The sequence below is a fragment of the Melozone crissalis genome, unplaced genomic scaffold, assembly GCF_028551555.1.
Source record: "Melozone crissalis strain CALT ecotype California unplaced genomic scaffold, PUWL_Pcris_2 ptg000027l_1, whole genome shotgun sequence".
Classification (NCBI taxonomy): domain Eukaryota; kingdom Metazoa; phylum Chordata; class Aves; order Passeriformes; family Passerellidae; genus Melozone; species Melozone crissalis.
In genome coordinates this window covers 51,009,200-51,026,174 of record NW_026535805.1, presented here as the reverse complement: position 1 = coordinate 51,026,174, position 16,975 = coordinate 51,009,200, and the positions used below count along the sequence as shown (strand labels likewise).

General features: G+C 42.8%; 2 protein-coding genes across 5 annotated transcripts in view; one reads left to right on the top strand and one right to left on the bottom strand.

Annotated features, from left to right (window-relative positions):
• WASF1 (WASP family member 1) overlaps nucleotides 1-9,115 on the bottom strand; it is an 87,941-nt gene extending 78,826 nt beyond the window's left edge. For 2 of the 4 annotated variants that reach the window (XM_054280528.1, XM_054280530.1), the window contains exon 1: nucleotides 8,887-8,969. The gene's annotated coding sequence lies outside the window, so the exon portion shown is untranslated. Of the gene's footprint in view, nucleotides 1-8,886 lie in introns of all 4 variants that reach the window. The other 2 variants (XM_054280531.1, XM_054280529.1) reach the window with 2 other exon arrangements.
• A 746-nt stretch (nucleotides 9,116-9,861) lies between these two features.
• The window catches only part of CDC40 (cell division cycle 40), a 36,269-nt gene continuing 29,155 nt past the window's right edge, over nucleotides 9,862-16,975 (top strand). Inside the window, exon 1 of the mRNA XM_054280527.1 lies at nucleotides 9,862-10,056. Within this exon, the coding sequence (XP_054136502.1) occupies nucleotides 9,862-10,056 (195 nt within the window). The remainder of the gene's footprint in view (nucleotides 10,057-16,975) is intronic.

The following is a 16,975-nucleotide window of genomic DNA, read 5'->3' as shown; positions in this document are numbered from 1 at the left end:
CAGCATATGTTTTAGGATTCCAAAAATCTGAAACACTTACTTCTTACCACATTCAAGCTCAAAAATCAGCCTTGGTAGCCAGTGCTCCATATAGAAGCACTGAGCTATTGGAAAGCATTTACAGATCTGAAAATGCTCAGACACAGAAGATGACCCATTTAGATTGTTTCTATATACAAATGCCTTTGTTTTTCAATGTATTCCCAGAAACAATGAAAGATGAATTTAAGGGGCTGTTTTATGCAACAGGGCAAGAAATTGAAAATATTAGAAGTAAAGATTTTTCTCTACCAGCAAGTTATTCTACATGAAACTTCTTACCAAGTATTACTGTAGGACAATACTGATCATTAAGCAGCTACTTCCTATGGAAACTCTTTAATATCTACACAGAGCACATGGTGTCAGAAGCTGATGGCAGTTCAGAATTAATAAAAATTTTAGGTCACAAATTTACAAACATTTATTAAGATGTCCCATCATTGGGCAATCCACTATGAGAAGGTCATTCCAGTTATTACATGCTATGCTCTATTAACCAAATCACCAGACACTCAAAGGGATGGTCCACAGGTTTTGAACTTTTTGCAACACTGATCAGATTTCTAATAAACAAACAGATAGTAAACTTATGAGGAAACTATAGCTTACTAGAAGACAACCTATAAATATGGTAGTGCTTTAAGAATCTATGAAATATGATAGATCTTAAGGATCAATCCCATCTACCTCAATTGGTTTCTCTTCCCTTTCAATGTAATATCACTGCTATCAATTTTTTAATGAATACTGCCAGTACTTGAAAACATTTGAGCCATTAAGCACCACTCTGAACTTTCCTGCAGATAGAACAGATGACCATACAGGAGGAACACAAACCTGTCCAGAACTTAGACATGTACTTCACTTGTCACCCCAGAATAAAATAATGTGTTGAGTAGTGACAGGTATGGAAGAGAGGTCCAATTCTCCTCCCACAAGAACTGGACCTCTTTTAGAGCAACAGTATAAACAAAAAACTTTCTCCTTGCTAATAAAACTTCTCCCATTTTCTGAACAAAGAAATAAAATTTTATAGTTAGAAGTAGAATGTATAAAAGTCTAGCTAAATCAGCTAGACGCAGATAATTCCTATATCTGACTTCCATTACTGGAAACATCATAGCTGGTAGACAATATATTATTTTTGGACTGAATTGTACAGAATCTCTACCTGTAGCATGGAACTTGCTGAAGGAAGATTTGCTTGACGTTCATTTCCGTGGGAAACAAAAACTGCTAATTTCTTTTTAACTCAGGGATATTTATTTTTTTCTTTTTAGTAGGCTACTCATGCTAGGCAGAGCCACAGAATGCATCCCTTTGTCTTGCCTGGGGTTGCAGACAGCACTGCTTCCAGTGGCTGCCACGCTGGAAGCTTCCCTGGCACAACAATCTTGAATCTTCAGTTCACTCTGCCTATGACTGATACCTGTATGCATCCTGCCATGTAATGCCATTCCTCAGCTACAGTGTAAGCCCTGCAACACCACATATGTGTTGTACAGGGTTGGATCTCTTTTTACAAGGGAAAATTCAGATCAAACTGCAATGCCAGGAACTTTCATTACCATCTCTACAGCAGTCTAAGCCACCTATCACTTCTCCTGAACTAACTGTAAGATAATTTTTTTTCTGTTGTGAAGATCATCTCATCATAGGACATTCGAGGCTGCCCAAAACAGGATCAGCCAGAGCAGTTTGCTCAGAGTACTAAGATGTAACAAATACCACTGTCCTGTATCACCAGCAGAGACCAACATCTGCCATACTGGGTAGCTGGGTGGCATAGAACTCAAAGTTCCTTCCCCACAAATTAGACAATTTTTGTAAAGCCCTTGTTCCTGAAGAGAGGCTTCCAAATGAAGAGACCTATGACAAACAACCTGTATTTTCACTTGTATTCTCAAGCTTGCTAAGTTTCACAACTGCACGTGGAAACAGTTGAAGAAGTTTGTCAATCACAGCCTTCTCCTTTAATATCAACAAAAGGCTGTTGAGAGTTAAAAGACCTTTCTAAGCATTTCTGCACAGACATTCAGTGGCTAGTGGCTGAATAAGATTTAACAAGTTAAGCATTTCCTTTTTTTACTGAAAAGCTGACTCTGCATGCCACTTTTACAAGTGCTGGTTGAACTACTTAAGTTCCCACATATTATCAACTTATAAATCACTTGTGATTTTCCCAATTTTTTTTAATTACTTGAAGGCCTGTTCCAAAATCACTATGGAGGGTGTGGTTTTGTTTTATGATAATGAGATATTTTTGTAGAAAACCACTTATCTGGTACAGCTCATCTGTCAGACAATCTATGTGAACCTGAATATGGCTGGAAGGTAAAAGATTCTCAAACCACAAAGAGTGTCATGGTGGAGAAATATCCCTAACAACTCTAATTTTGGCCACCCTATAGACATCACATCAGAACTGGCAACTGGGAGCTGCTGGACAAGCCACTTCAATATAGTATTTAGCATAAATATGACCAGTAAAGTATCTCAGTATCAATCACTCTTTCAGTTTTCCATAACCTCCACATCTACTATGCAGTGCAGATAAAAGACAAAAGAGCTACTCTGAAAGGAAGAAGACTCCACACCCAAAAAGGGCACTCATAAACTTGCTGGACTGGTCTAAGACAGCTTCAATTCATACATCAATTTTCATTCATGATTTTTCAAACTTCCCATCCCCATGCTACAAGCCATTTCTATATTCAATCTATTGATGCGGGAGTTTTACTCGTTATTTTTCTGGCTTGGACTGCTTCATTTTGTGCAAAATAGTTCAGTACATCAAACAGCCAGAAAATTACTCCAAAACCCAGGAATTACAACATTTATTTCAGCTATTGAAAACTGAGAATACCTCACTGGAATGAATATTAATTTATTTGAGTAGTCACCTCTGATGAGAAAGAACAAAGTTCAAATTATTGAAGCAAGTAAAGCAAGGAGTTTAAGCTGGTTCTGTGTGTTCAAGAGAAACAGTCTATCAGGGAAAGACAGATATACAGATACATACATGTATCAAGAGAAATACAGGTACATTTAGCAGACACAGGGAAAAAGTCTCAATTCCCTCATCCTTGCAAAAAACATATGGCTTCAATAAATTGCTTTTTACTGATTGAAGGGGTTTTTGCTTTTACATCTGCTATTGGAGAGCTTAAATTCACATGTATTTTATAACCCACTCTTCACTTTCTTTCATTTCTTTGGGTAAATAATTCCAATCTTTTCATTCCCTTGACAAACTCTGCCATATCCATCATATCAAACTCTTTGCAATAGTGTGATTTATCTCTTTTAAACTAATTGACAGTTAATAATGCACTTTGAATAGCAGATAAGAATGAATTTGTATACAATGGCAATTCCTTCTCTGTTTTTTTGCCCACTTCTGATTACACCTATAATTTGGATAACAGTACCTTATCAAACCTTATAATAATGCTCAAAATTTTTATTACATTAATACAGTTAATTTAGAAACTCTTCAGACATATAAATGGAAACTTATTTTCTGCTTCCAAAACACACTGGTTTGCCTATACCAACAGGCAGTTTTACCTGTCCATCCTGCTGTCCTTCCACAAAGCTTGCTTAGACTTCTCAAGTGACCTTTCCAATATTTGTGAATTTGATTAAATTGTTTTAAATCCTCAGTAAATAATTCTACTTTATGAATCAAATTCTACAGATGACTAATAAAAGATATTGGACAGCTTCTGTTCAATATTTAAGAGAAAAAATTAAGTCTCCTATAAATTAATATTTCTGTTAATTCCTCTCAGACATTTTTGTGATCCATGAAAATATTTTACCTCTCATATCATGGCTTTTTCATTTAATAGCCTGGTGTGAGGAACCTTCAATTGCACCTTTTAAAAGTGTATGCAAAGTCGAACTTTATTCATATTTAATCCACTCTGCTACTATTGCAATCAAAACCCCATGTAGATTAGTGAGGCACATTTATCATTGCAGAAGCAGTACCAAGTACTTGTGATTTCAGTTAGTACCACTGAGTCTACCATCAGTCTGCTGCCATCACATACTTCTATCTGCAGGCATTTGTGATTGTAAAGGATGAGAATTACATACGTATATTTTTTCATTAAGAGCACCCAACGACTTTCAGTCTTGTTCCCTATGCAAACTTTGAGATGACTTGGAGAGTATTTGTTGGAAACTCTCCTTCAGTAACTTAAAATCTATTGACCAATTTTCTACCAAATTTGTTTTTCAATTTGTGAAAACAAGAGACAAATAGAGAACAGACACTCCATTAATACTTGCAGAAAATGAATACAGCTTACCACAGAGCAGAAAAAAAGGGAAAAGACAGTACAAATGCCTTTTATTATATGAAACTTCTTACCAAGACAATACAAATGTCTTTTATTATATGCCAAAAACCTACACCTGGCTTTAGAATAGATTCCTGTTTTCTAATAAGTTTTAAATGTCATATTGTTAGGGCATTTATAATATTTTATTCTGCATGGAATCAGCTGTCAGAAGACTAAATTCATGGTGCAACTACAGTATCTAATTGAAAAAGTCAGCCAACAAAAAGGTACAAGATCATTGAAAATTATCCATTATTTCTGCTCTTTGTTAAGAGCTTTGCTAAAATGTAACTACATTTGTTTGTTATTCTGTGGTTCTATGAAAGTATAAGGTAATTTCTTACACCAACAGACAAGCAAGCTGTCAATCTAGCTTCCCCCAAAAACACAGCACATTTTCAGAAATGTATACACTTTTGATGACATTTTCTGTCCTTTAACTGATTTGAAAAAACATTTTTCAGAGAATTAAGAAAACCAATATAAATTTGTAATTATGCTAATTAAGTTTATATTCCCAGAAGTCTACAATTAGTTTTGCTGCCTCTCTGACACAGTACTCATTCAGCTTGTGCTGTAAGATGCAGTTCACAGTACTGCATATGTAGCTGAGTAGCTCGAAGAAGCTGCACAGCTTCCACCCTCTAGGGAAGAGGTGGCTCTGCAACAAATATTATTTAGTTTGCAAAGTCATCTGAAACAAGTACAACAGTCTAAGTTGTTTCAGTCTTATCCCATATCATTCTTTCTTTGAAACCACACCTTGTAAACATGAAATATATAGCATGTAATCTGTGTCAGACAACCTCAAGATCCCTTCCAAAAACCTTAAAGAGACTGATTCACAGATGTACTGGAACAGAGAACTCTTTTTGCAATCTGGCGCCTTGGTATCTTTCAGAATCCGGGACCTAGTCCAAAATAACAAAAACTATAAAGAGGTATTATCACCCTTGCAGCAGTCAGAGGCTCCAAGGCAGCAGAAATAGCAGAGCGCGAGTTATAAAACGTGCTTCAGTCTCCAAGCAGCTACATTAGAGAACACTGAGATGCACCAGACACACAAGCAGGTGCTTAGAAAAGGGCCCAATCCAAACGCAGCACGAGTAACCTGAGAAGGCTTACATCATTACACGTTTTCTCAGCAGCCAAAGGAATAAGAACAGAGGCAAAAAACCCCTCATTTTCTTTCAAATCGGTATTTCCCACAGACAACAGAACTTCATATTTTCATTCAATCCTCTGTCCGATTACTATCATGGTGGTTTTTTCCCCTTCCTTTCCTCCATACTGCAGCCTTACAGATCTTGGTGGATGAGAAGTGAGAGTATATGAAAGTGGGCTGATAGCAATTTAGAAGAACTAAAAAATATAGAGGAAAAAACTAGAATAAGCAGGATTATATGCATCATTTTCTACGGGGAAGAAAAACCAGCTGAAAGTACAAGGGTGTGAGATAAAGCATGCCCATAATGGAAAGCAACAAAAAAAGAACTATGAAAGAGCAAGCAAAGGGAAAAGAAAGTAGGATAGAATACATTAAAAGTAGAGGGAACAGATTTCGTGATCAACTATAGGGAAGAAAAAGACTGATGTGGAGGAAAATTTGTGAAATGTTAAAATTTAATATATTGTACTTCAAATTGTGAAGCAAATCAGTCTCAAACAGGAAGTGTTGGGGGTGGGGGGGGGGGGTTGATGGGTGTTCCTCCACTTGGAAACTGGCTGGCTGAATCCAACCAAATTTATCAGAGGTGTAGAATTCCCAAAGATACCTATGAAATGCTAAGTTCACAAAATCAAGGTGCTGTAATTGTCCTGACCAAGGGAAAGGATTCAGAATGCATTAACACCTTGTCGGACGTTAGACAATCTACAAAAGAATGAGACTGTACTAAAAAAAAATTCCATTATAGCTTACAACCACTCTCAGGATTAAAAAAAAACCCTGAACAAACCCACACACAAAAAAAAAAAAAGAAAAAAAAAAGAAAAAAATAAAAGAAGGTGAAAAGGTAAAAGCCAGGCTTCTACTGCTCAAGGAACCACTCTCCTAAAATACTTCTTCCTCTTTCCTTTCACCAGAGGAAAAGACATGGCAATACTTGGTATAGTATTTGCCACGAGGAGTAATAACAAACAAGTGTTAAAAGGCCCTCTTGATATGTAAAAGGGAGACGGTATTATCTTCCTTTGGAAAATTAAAGCAAGAGAAGCAAAGTGAATGCAAGGCAAAGCATCAGTGAAAAAGCTGGATGGAAAGCAGAGCCAAGCAACCCAAACCACCTTCCACCCACTGCCTCAGTCTGCCTCGGAACCAGCAGCATCCAACGCGTAACAGAACACATTTTGTGGAACTCAGTCAAATGGGAACATGTAGCACACAGTAATCAATGAGCAGAGCTTTTCAGAAAAGCTGTATCATCCTTTCGGTTTGTTGTATACTGATCAAGCCCTTCTTGAAATACAAATACGCAGCTGATAGTCAAGATACACCAGTATATTAGCTCAACACAAATGACCAGCAGCAACTCCTCAGCTTTTTTGACAAAACCAGATTTTAGATCATGGTGTACATTAGCCATCTACACTTTCAAAGCACAGCCAAGTCAGTTTTTCATATCCAGTAGTGACATTGGCTTGCTTGCTGAAAATTAATCTTCGCTACTATATAAGCAATGAGAAACTTCAGACAGTATTGCCCTGAATGCCTTCTCACATATTTGTTTATCTACTACAGCTGGTACCAGGAAGGCAGCTATTTTAAACCAGTAAATGATTTTTGTAGGTTCTGCAGCAAAAGCATCTAGAATCCCAGATGATTGCATTTCACTGGCAAGAGAACTTGGATGCTGGGACACAACACAGTTGAACATACTTATGTCAGCTACCGAAGCTTTGTGAATCAAACACTTAAAATTCAAGGTTAACACGGTAGAACTACTTTAATGATTTTCAATACAGTTCTCCAGATAAAACATCACAAACTGGTTGCACAAACAGACTTTGAATTTTTCACTTTTCAGGAAGTACACCTTTTAACTTCAGACAATACCTACGATCTGCATGCCAAGAGAAAAAGGAATGCAGTCATATGGAATCGGTTAACAATTGCTGCCAATAAACCGATTGACTGCAGTGGAAGAACCCCTTTTGATATTAATAAGCAGTGATTCATGTGAAGTGTCATATAGTTTTCCTTACTTATGGATTCATCATCCTTAGATTTAAGATTAAAAAGTCAGCTCATTACCATATGAAATGTTTGTTCAATGTAGCATATTTCAGCTGTTGGAGATGCAAACAAAAGGTCTTGGTGGTGAAATATGTAGGACTTTTACCTAAAATCCCGTTCCAGCACACAAAGACATAGCATACCTGTGTCTAACAGAACAGATCATAATGCAGCACCTTGCTCCACTCCACACTACCAACACTTTCTATATGCCATCTACGTTTATTCTAGCCTTTAAAAAAAAAAACAAATAAAACCAAGTGATACCTTCTCAAGCTAAGAAAACAAATGTTTCAAACCGTGACTGCTGAAAAGGGTGGAAAATTCAAAGTAGAGCATTTAATCGGATTAAATGCCACTGTGTCACAATTAGATGTCACTGTGTGCTCACTTTAATTCCGAAAGCACATGCGGCTCGAAGGGAAGTCATGGCACTGTGCGGCTCCAGGTGCAAGCGGGAGCACTGCACACACCTGGCGGCACCGCCAGCGCTTCCTCGGCCGCCGCTCCGTCCTTCCCATCGCTCCGGTCCGCGGGCGCGCAGGAAGGCGATCGGGAGCGGGCTGGGAGAAGTTGGAACCTACGCGCTTCTCGTCGCTCCCGGCCATCCCCCGCGATCTCCGAGCCCTCCTAACAATGGTAGCAGTGTTCCAGCGGGCAGCTCTGCCCTGGAACCGGACCGAATCCCCCGGCGGTCCCGCCGCCCGTGCGCACCTCTGCCCTGGCCAGCGCCGGTGCCCGCGGCGGGAGGGGACGGGCGGGCAGGGATGGGAGGGGGCGCCGCTCCCCGCACCTGGCGGCGGTGACGTCACCCGCCGCCCCCCGCCCGCCCGCCCGCGCGCTGACCCCGGCCCCGCTCCCCGCACCTTCCCCGCCGGCCGATCCCGCCGAGGGCATACGGGGCGGCCGGGAGCGGGAGGAGGATAGCCAAGCGCCGCGCTCCGGCACAAGTGCGGCCCCCTCCTCTCCGCCGCCTCGCAACACGCCCCCCTCATGCCCCTGCCCGCGGGGGCGGCGGGGACACGGAGGAAAGCGGCTCCGCGGCGTGCTTCCACCGTCCCTCCATCACAGCCTCCCGCCGCCGCCCCCCGCGCGGGCGCGGACAAAGGGGAGGGGACCAACACCTGGCGAGCGCCGGTCCCTTTGTGGGGCAGGCGCGTCCCGCAGCCCAGCCGGCGACGGGGAGCGGGGGCCGGTCCCTCCCGCCAGTCCCAGAGACCGTGGGGGAAGCAAGGCAGGGGGGCGGGGGGCACTTACTCGCCTGCCCTCGCTGCGCACCTTCACGCCGCTCAGCCTCAGCCCCTCCCTCCGCGGCCGCCGGGGCGCTGGAAGTTCAGGCGGCGCCGGCCATTCCCAGCCGGCGGCTCCGTGTTTCGGGGGCGGCGGCGGGCGCGGAGCGTCCCCGGCGGCTTCACAATAGACACCGGGCAGCGCGCGCGTGTCTCTGTGTGTGTGCGCGTGTGTGCGCGCGCGGGGGGCGGGGCCTCTCCCGGCGCGCCGAGCCGGGCGGGAGGGAGCGGGGGGGAAGCGCTGTTTACCCGGCGGCCGAACCCGGCCGCCCCCCCCCCACAGCCCGATGCTCGGGCTGGTCCATGCGCCACCGCCCCCCACCCCGCGGGCGGGCAGGTGGTACAGTCCGGCCCGCCGGGCTCCCTCTCCCCGGCGCGGGCGGGGCGGGGTCCCGCCGCTGTGACGTGTCAGAAGCCGGGTTTGCCGGCGGCCAATCAGCGCGAGGGGGCGGAGCTCCTCGGGGCACGGCACGGGGCCGGGGCGGTGGGAGCCCGGGGGTGACAAGCAGGGGTCCTGTGGGGCCGGGCTCTCCGCTCCGCTGCCCTCTGTCGAAAAGACAGCGAAGACGCTTTGTGTGGGGGAAGAAGTGGGCGGCTGGAGTTCTCCCCGGGCTGTTGAATATTTATTTTCCTCTGCCGCCCGGCAAAGTGAAGGCGAGAGCCGGAGGGAAACTTCCGAGCGCGGCGCCGCGTTGCATGCTGGAGCTTGTAGTCCTGCTGTAGAGTCCTGAAAGGTTAAGCACCGTCAACAGCCAAGTGGGATCTTCTCCCATCAAGCGCCTGTATATCCAGTAACAAAATTTACCCTTTAGAGTGCGTTTTCTGTTTTAACGAGCCACAATTTTAAGACGCAGTTCCACCCTGCTCGTTCTGCGGGGGAAGGGACGCCTCGAGCCTTGCGGAGCTGCCAGGACCTGCCCGTCCCGTCATCCCCCGCGCTAAGATGTCGGCGGCTATAGCCGCGCTCGCCTCCTACGGCGGCTCCGACTCGGAGCCAGACTCGGAGCCCGAGACCGAGGGCGGCTCCCAGCGCTCCGCCGCCGTGCTCGCCAGCCGCGATGCCGTGCTGCACCTCCGGGCGCCGCCCGCCGCGCCCCCGGCCCTGCCCGTGGACGCGGCCCCGGAAGTAGCCGTGAAGGTAGGCAGCCCTCCGGGACCCGGGCCGCCCGCCTGCCCCGCGGTGTGTCCGCCCGCCGGCCCCGGGACAGCGCTGGGGGCGGCCCTGGAGCAGCCCCGGGCTGGGGAAGCGGGGCGGAACGGGCGCGGTGCCGGTAGGGGTGCGGTGCCGCCGCCTGGCCCTGCCCTGCCTGGAGCGGTGTGGGGGTCGGAGCTGTGGAGGGAAGGGCGTGTGGCGGGGAGCGCCCGTGGATTCCAGCCGCAGGGGTCGAGTCTATTAAAGCGTATTAGCTCCATCTCAGAGCTCATCTCATCTCATCTCACTGATTCCAATTCCTTAGATACTGCTTGCTGTTCCCTGTGTAAGGTGTTTTCCTGTGTGGTTTTCCCGGGTGGTGAGGTGAAGTCGATACTTGATAGGGTGGCTGCAACTGAATCCTCTTCTAAAGGGCAGCATGAAAGCTGGTTGGTATTCCTGTACCGTTATTGCTGGGGAAGCCTTTCTTTTCCAAGTTCAGTATCACACTGGCTCACTTTTGTGTTACCAGAAAAGGAGGGGGAAGAGTGCTGGTTTAGCTTTGGAATTTTTTTGTACAGGCAACAAATTTCTAATCAAAAGCCATCATCTTGCCATGATAACTGTCATTGTTACTGTCCTGCTGCCACATGCTCGGAAAAGTTTCTTGCCTAGTGACCAAGAGGTGGATGGGCTCTTTGACTTTGTTGTCATTAGTTAATTCACATCACAATGTATCATATTTTTGTGTAGAAGTTGTGTTGTGTATAGTGACTACATTTGTTTATCTCTTAGGGGCTTGGAAACCTGGCTTCTCAAGTTGCAGCATCTAGCAGGCTGTCTTGTGCACATTTGAGAGCAAATACTAATTAACATCTAAGATGCTTCCTGAGTGTTAGTGATAAGCGGCAAGTAGCACTGGATGTGCTTTCCACCATCCTTAAGCCTGTAGCAACAGGTTTTCCCTTTGCTTCACCAGCACAAAGGTTTATTTAGTTGCTCAGGGACTGGCAACTACAGGGACTGGCAAGCACAAAAAGCATTTCTGGCAGTTGAGAGTGTGAACCTGAAATGGTTGGTGTTCTGTGTTCTAACTGTTTCAGCTGTTTCTGGTTCAGAATTTTGGCCTCTTAACTGGCCAAAGATTTATGTGGGCTTTAAACAGGAACAGGTCCTCACTCTCTTTAATAGCAGGTGTCATTGTTAGCACATTGAGCTGACAGCATTTGGACTACTGAAGTGTGCATATCAAATAAAGCCCTACGATGTTACTCCTACATGGATTTAATTTTTCAGTTGAAATCTGCTGAGTCCTTGTTTCAAAGTACATCATAGTTACATAAAGTCACATTTCTATGAAAAAAATTATTCTGTGATTGAAAGCTGTGCTAATGGTTGGTAACTGTGTTTTAAAAGTTTGAGGGGCTGGCTTTTGTTACACCCTCTTCTGACAGTCTGCTTCTTGGAATAGGCCTATTGCTGATCCTGATGTTAAATTGCTTGTAATAGATAACAGCTGTAATTATTGGTGACTCCAGTCCAGTAACACTTCTATTCTCATTCTAAACAGGAAAGCCCACTGGATGGAAGTTGCATGTTACTGTTTTTAGCACCACTAAAATCACTTGAAGAAAGACAACAAAGGATGGAAGTTTGTGTTTCTGGTCCCTTCATGCAGAAGAAGATAGGTAGTAACTGCAGGACATTCAGAGAAGGATAGCTGGACTGAGGAAGGGTTCTGCTCCTGTATGAGGTGGTAGTGAGAAGGCCAAAACAGACAGCTGAGGTGTGAAATATGATAGACACCTACAGAATCATTAAATGGCACAGAGAGGGGGTTAAACCCTCCCTGTCTCTTCCATTACAGCAGCCGTAAGCTATCTAGTAGGAGTTAGCTTCAAAGCAAATAAAAGGATGCACCTCTTCATGCAATGTGCAGTAGGGCTTATTCTCATGCCAAAAAGTACAGTGTGTTGAAGAATTTTGTTACAAGGAGGGTCTGGATAAGTACTTGGAGGAGATCCATTGAAGGATGAGGTGTCAATAAATACAGATTTCCTAAAGACTCACCAAGACCGGAAAATATTTGGCTGTTGGGAGAGTGCAGAAGTATCATCATACGCCCTTGCTCTGCTCTTACTCTCCCCTAGATGCCAAGTTTTCATAAGGCAGATTTTTTTTTTGTGGTAACAGTAGACAGGTTAAGCAAGATATTTTCTTTCTCCAAATACATCATCAAGCAGTAGGTAAGCATGACAGTGTTGTAAATAGAGGCTGTTCAAGAAGGGGAAAGAGCCCAGTTGCCAACAGCCAGGCAGTTGTCAAAACCAATTATAATTAGTGTTCCTACAGTTTCTATTCCCTATGAAAAAATCACCCTAACACTACTGACAGTTCTATCTTCACTTTTGAATTATAAATGTAGAAGGAAATTCAGGAAATTGTACTTTCTGTGAAGAAATCACTTTGCAGGAACCATTGTGTCCATAAGCTTTGCTTTTGAGAGAACAATTATGGTTTGATCTCTGTCCAGGGTAAGGCTCAGATTGGAGCAGATTTTGATACTTCTCTTCAGCATTCCCTTCAGTAGTCTTGAGGAGAGGACACTTAACTGGGTTAAAATAACAAGGCTGGCCCAGCCCAGTGCAGGAGCTGGAGATTTGTGTTGCCTTTAATGTGAGAAGGGATTGGAAATGTCAGTTCCCTTTCAGTCTAGTTCACCTTTGGCACTGTGCAGGTTTCCAGAAAAGTTTTACATAAGGGGAGGAAATAGACTTCAGTCACTCTCCTTAATGTTTTTTAAAACCTAATCCTGCCAGCAATGGGGAGAAGAAAGATACAAAGTGGTGTGTGACAGTTCTGTAGCAGTGATTGAACCTTAGTGGACTTGGGAGGTGTTATTGTTAGGAATGTTTGTCTTCTTTGACATGGTGGGTTTTCCAGTTTTCTTGGACACAAAATATCTTGTAGAGAATAGGTGTTTAGAGCTTGTCATCCTGCAAGATCCTGGGAATCTAACCTAGTTCAACAAAACTATTTAGCATATGCTTTTCTTGCTGGTTTATTTTTATTCTGTTGAAGTTAGTGAGACAGTCAATTACTATTAGGAATGCATGAATGGGTAGAAAGAATAAAAGCTGATAACAGCCATGTGTTAATGTTGGAGCTTCACTGCAAATGCTATTTATCTCTTGGTAATAAATTTGTAAATCTTTAGAATGAGATAATGTGCATTTGACAGCCCAAGTGGTTTAGGCAAGAATTGATAAGTGACAAACTGCTTAAGTCTCAGTGGCTCATGGGATGTGGGCTTAATTTGCCACATTTTAATGTGATCGATAATTAAAACTAATTAAATGTTATGCAAAGCAGCCTGCTCTTTTTAGCTATTTGACTAACTAGTAATGACTATACCTGGGGAAATGGAATGCTGTAAATTTATTATTTGAAATGTCCAGAAAAAAAAAGAAAAACCCCCAACAAAAGACATCAAAACTCTCTGCTTGCATGAGATGAAGCTGGAAAATATAAGCCACATTAGATTATTACTAAGGAGCAGGGTTACCATCCAAGGTGCACCTTGGTCTTTTTATTGAAGGCTTTGCTTTGTTGCCTGTTACAGGGATTTTGCTGCTGTTTAATTTAAGAAAGATTTTTGTCTTGTGTGCACATAAAGCAACTTCCAGCAAGCTTTTTTAACATTATTTTTTCTTAATGTACTATTTTTTATTCTATAAATTAAGCGATTTTCATAGAAAGTAGCACTATTGTTTTATGGCATTTGGGTAGGAGGTTTTTTTTTTAAATAAAAAGAGGATTGTGGCATGTTTAAGGAACCTGTTAAGGAGGAAAGTTAATCTGATCTACTGTACTTGTAGTCTAAAATCCCTTCTATTTCTTGTCATCTTTCTTATGCTTTAAAGTGGCCAAGCTTTATGGTAGGACTGAAGGAGCATGCCTTGAAAGAAACCAGACATTACAACTGGGGAGTTGTAATGAAGCACCCCCTTGTCTACACTTAGCATCAAAAGCTTCTTCCTGTCTCAAGATAGATTCCTTAGGCAGTGCTAATACTCAAGAGTACAACCTTGTGTGCCATTCTCCCATAACAGTGTGATTGTGTTTTGTTAAGCAAAAGGTGCAAAAGGACAGCATTTAACTATCAAAAGAATTTTTTTACCTCATCAAATCATCTCTGAATTGTAAAGCAACCTGGTATTGCAAGTTAGTAGACATCACATCTATTAAAAAAAACCCCAAAACAACATACCAACACAATAAGTAGTTTGGTGAAATGATGTCATCTGCTTCTTTTTGCCTTGTACCAGCAGTGATTCTTGCATTTCTTGGGCAGACATTCATTCAATCTGTGTGCCAAACTTCAGTGGATTGATCTATGGAGTGAACATTTTCAGTTTTTGATTGTCCTTATTTGTGCAAACTTTTATAATCTGCTGCATTAGGTTTCTCACTTTTTCTATTGAGGTCTTATTTTCTTAGGCCTTCAATCATGGGGTTTTTTTCTTACCTGATGTGGTGCCCAGCGTAGCCACTGTATTTCAGTTTGGTGCTTGTTACAAGTGCTGAGAAAAGCAGAGAGGTGACGCATAGAGCTAAGTTTGCAGCTTCTTTCTATTATGTTTTTCAAGATAGCCAGTAAAACATAACTTCCTAAAACCTTAATTCTTTGGTTCCGGGTTATGTGGGGTGTACAGCCCTTTAGTGATATTACAGCATGCCATAAAGCTCATAGTAATACAATTTCTGAGATGCAGCAAACACCAGCTGCTTTTCTGCCAGTCATACAGCTGAACTTTTCACTTTCTCCAAAGGAACACTGTATCTGTTTGAGAGCTTTTTGACCCTTTTTTTAATGGTTCCTGTGCCTTTGAGAGTGGAAGTGATCTAGAGTTATACTTAGCCCTTCACTGGAATCACAGATGCCCTCCTCTTTCAGCTTAACTATCTCCCATCCCACAGAGCCACTTGTGTCACACTTGGCACATAAGCTACATGATGGATTGCTCACCTTAGGCTTTTAGATAAATCCTTCCTGTGACCAAAGGAAAAGCTACAGCACAGCAGAGAGGTGATCCCTTAGATTACCTTATCTCAGTCACAGCTCTGCCAGGCTGCTGCTCCTGTGATCCCTTCCCTGTCAGCTGCAGCTGTGGCAAATGCATGTGGAATGCATGCAGTTAAGGCTGTTGCCAGCATAAAGGGACAGTGTTGTGAAACCTGTATTACCTTTTCTTGCTTTCTGGGTCTTAGAAAGATGAGTTCTGCTGAAATGGCCTTCTGGCAATGCATGCAGTTGTACCCAGAGATCTTCACCATGTGCAGAGGTTGCCAATGAGTTCTTTCCTCTCATCTGGAAAAATAAAAATAAAGCCGCAACCAAAATACACCAATGCAGATAGCTTGGCAATTGATCAAATGAATGATGGGCTAGTTAATATTTTTCATGTTTCTGCTACCTACTAGAGTCTCATAATGCTGTACAAAATGGCACTTACCAGATGTTGACCAAAGCATAATTTGTCTGCTGCAATTTGAACTCTTGCCATGGACAAACACTTGGCAACATGTTATGTCAATACTTTATATTCCTATCAAGATGTCATTTTTTAAAAATACTGAGAAAATAGAGTGGGTAGTTGGAGCACATTCAAATTTTTGCACAGTTGAAAGCCAATGAGAAGGTAACCATTATGTGCTTCAGCAGCATGTTATGGGATTGTCATTTGATGCCCTAATATATGAAAACGTGAATAAGACTGGAGGTCTTGAGGAGCGGAGCTCTTATAAATATAACATGTGCTTCAATTTCAAGGCTCGGTGGTTTTCACACAGAAAGAATGTGCCTGTGGGGTCTAGGAGTGAACATATTGTGTGGCTTTCAAGTGACTCAGCACTGTTCCACCAGCAGCGGAGTAGAACCAGAATTGCTGTAATCCTCCAGCAGAGGATCAGCTTTTATGGCACAATCTGTTTCTTTTCTCAATTACCAAGCAGCATATAATAGAACTTCACAGGAAGAAAAGAGGAGGAAAAATAGCAGAACTGAAAAATTCTTGGCGTTTTTGCAAATCTGGATTTTTTTTTTTTTTGCTTTTTCAGATTAAAGAGCAGGAGAAAAAACTGTCCTAATTTCAAGTAAGCTGATCACTGTTTAAATGTCACTAACCACTGATCAGATAAACTTTGCCTTACTATCAATGGCATTAATTTTTATTTTCTCAAATGTTGAGTTTTGTGGACAAGATGTGAGGTGTAGCTGGAAGAGTAAGCTGTATGATGTGACTTGAAAAAGCTGTCTGTGGAAAATGTCCTCATGACATGGAGCAGTGAAAGGAAGTGTAATTTTTTATGTAACACAGGTTAGGAAGTGGTTTTGGTGTGCTCATGTTCTAACTGGGGATGTGCGAGTGACAGGATTAGGCCTGCTGTGCTGTTTGCAGGCAAGTTCATGGTGTATGAAATTGGGGCTGTGAATGTACCAGTAGTTGTTGACATCCAAGCCCAGTGAATTGGAAGGGTGGTGTGATGAGAAAAATGAGGTCAGGCCGAGATCTGGTAGTGCTGAGGGTTCAGACAAGATCATTGCAATGGCTGGACCTGCCTGGTAAAATAATTGACTACGTGGTGAGAGCAAAGCTTTATGGCTAGACTTAACAATTCTAAGACAGTGGCCTTAGTAGAAAAACACTTAGTGGGATTGCTGATGTGATGTTTTTGTTTTGTTTTGAGGTTTTTTTGGACATTCTTTTATTTTCCTTTGCTGAGCAGTTTTAATCGAATATAATCAGGTAACAAGCCAAAGATCTTTAGGTACTGTTTTTCTTTTGTGTGTTCTAGAAAATCAGGTTTTAAAATCTTTAAGTCTTGTATGCATGAGCAAATTTGTAATTGACCTGCTGTTGAA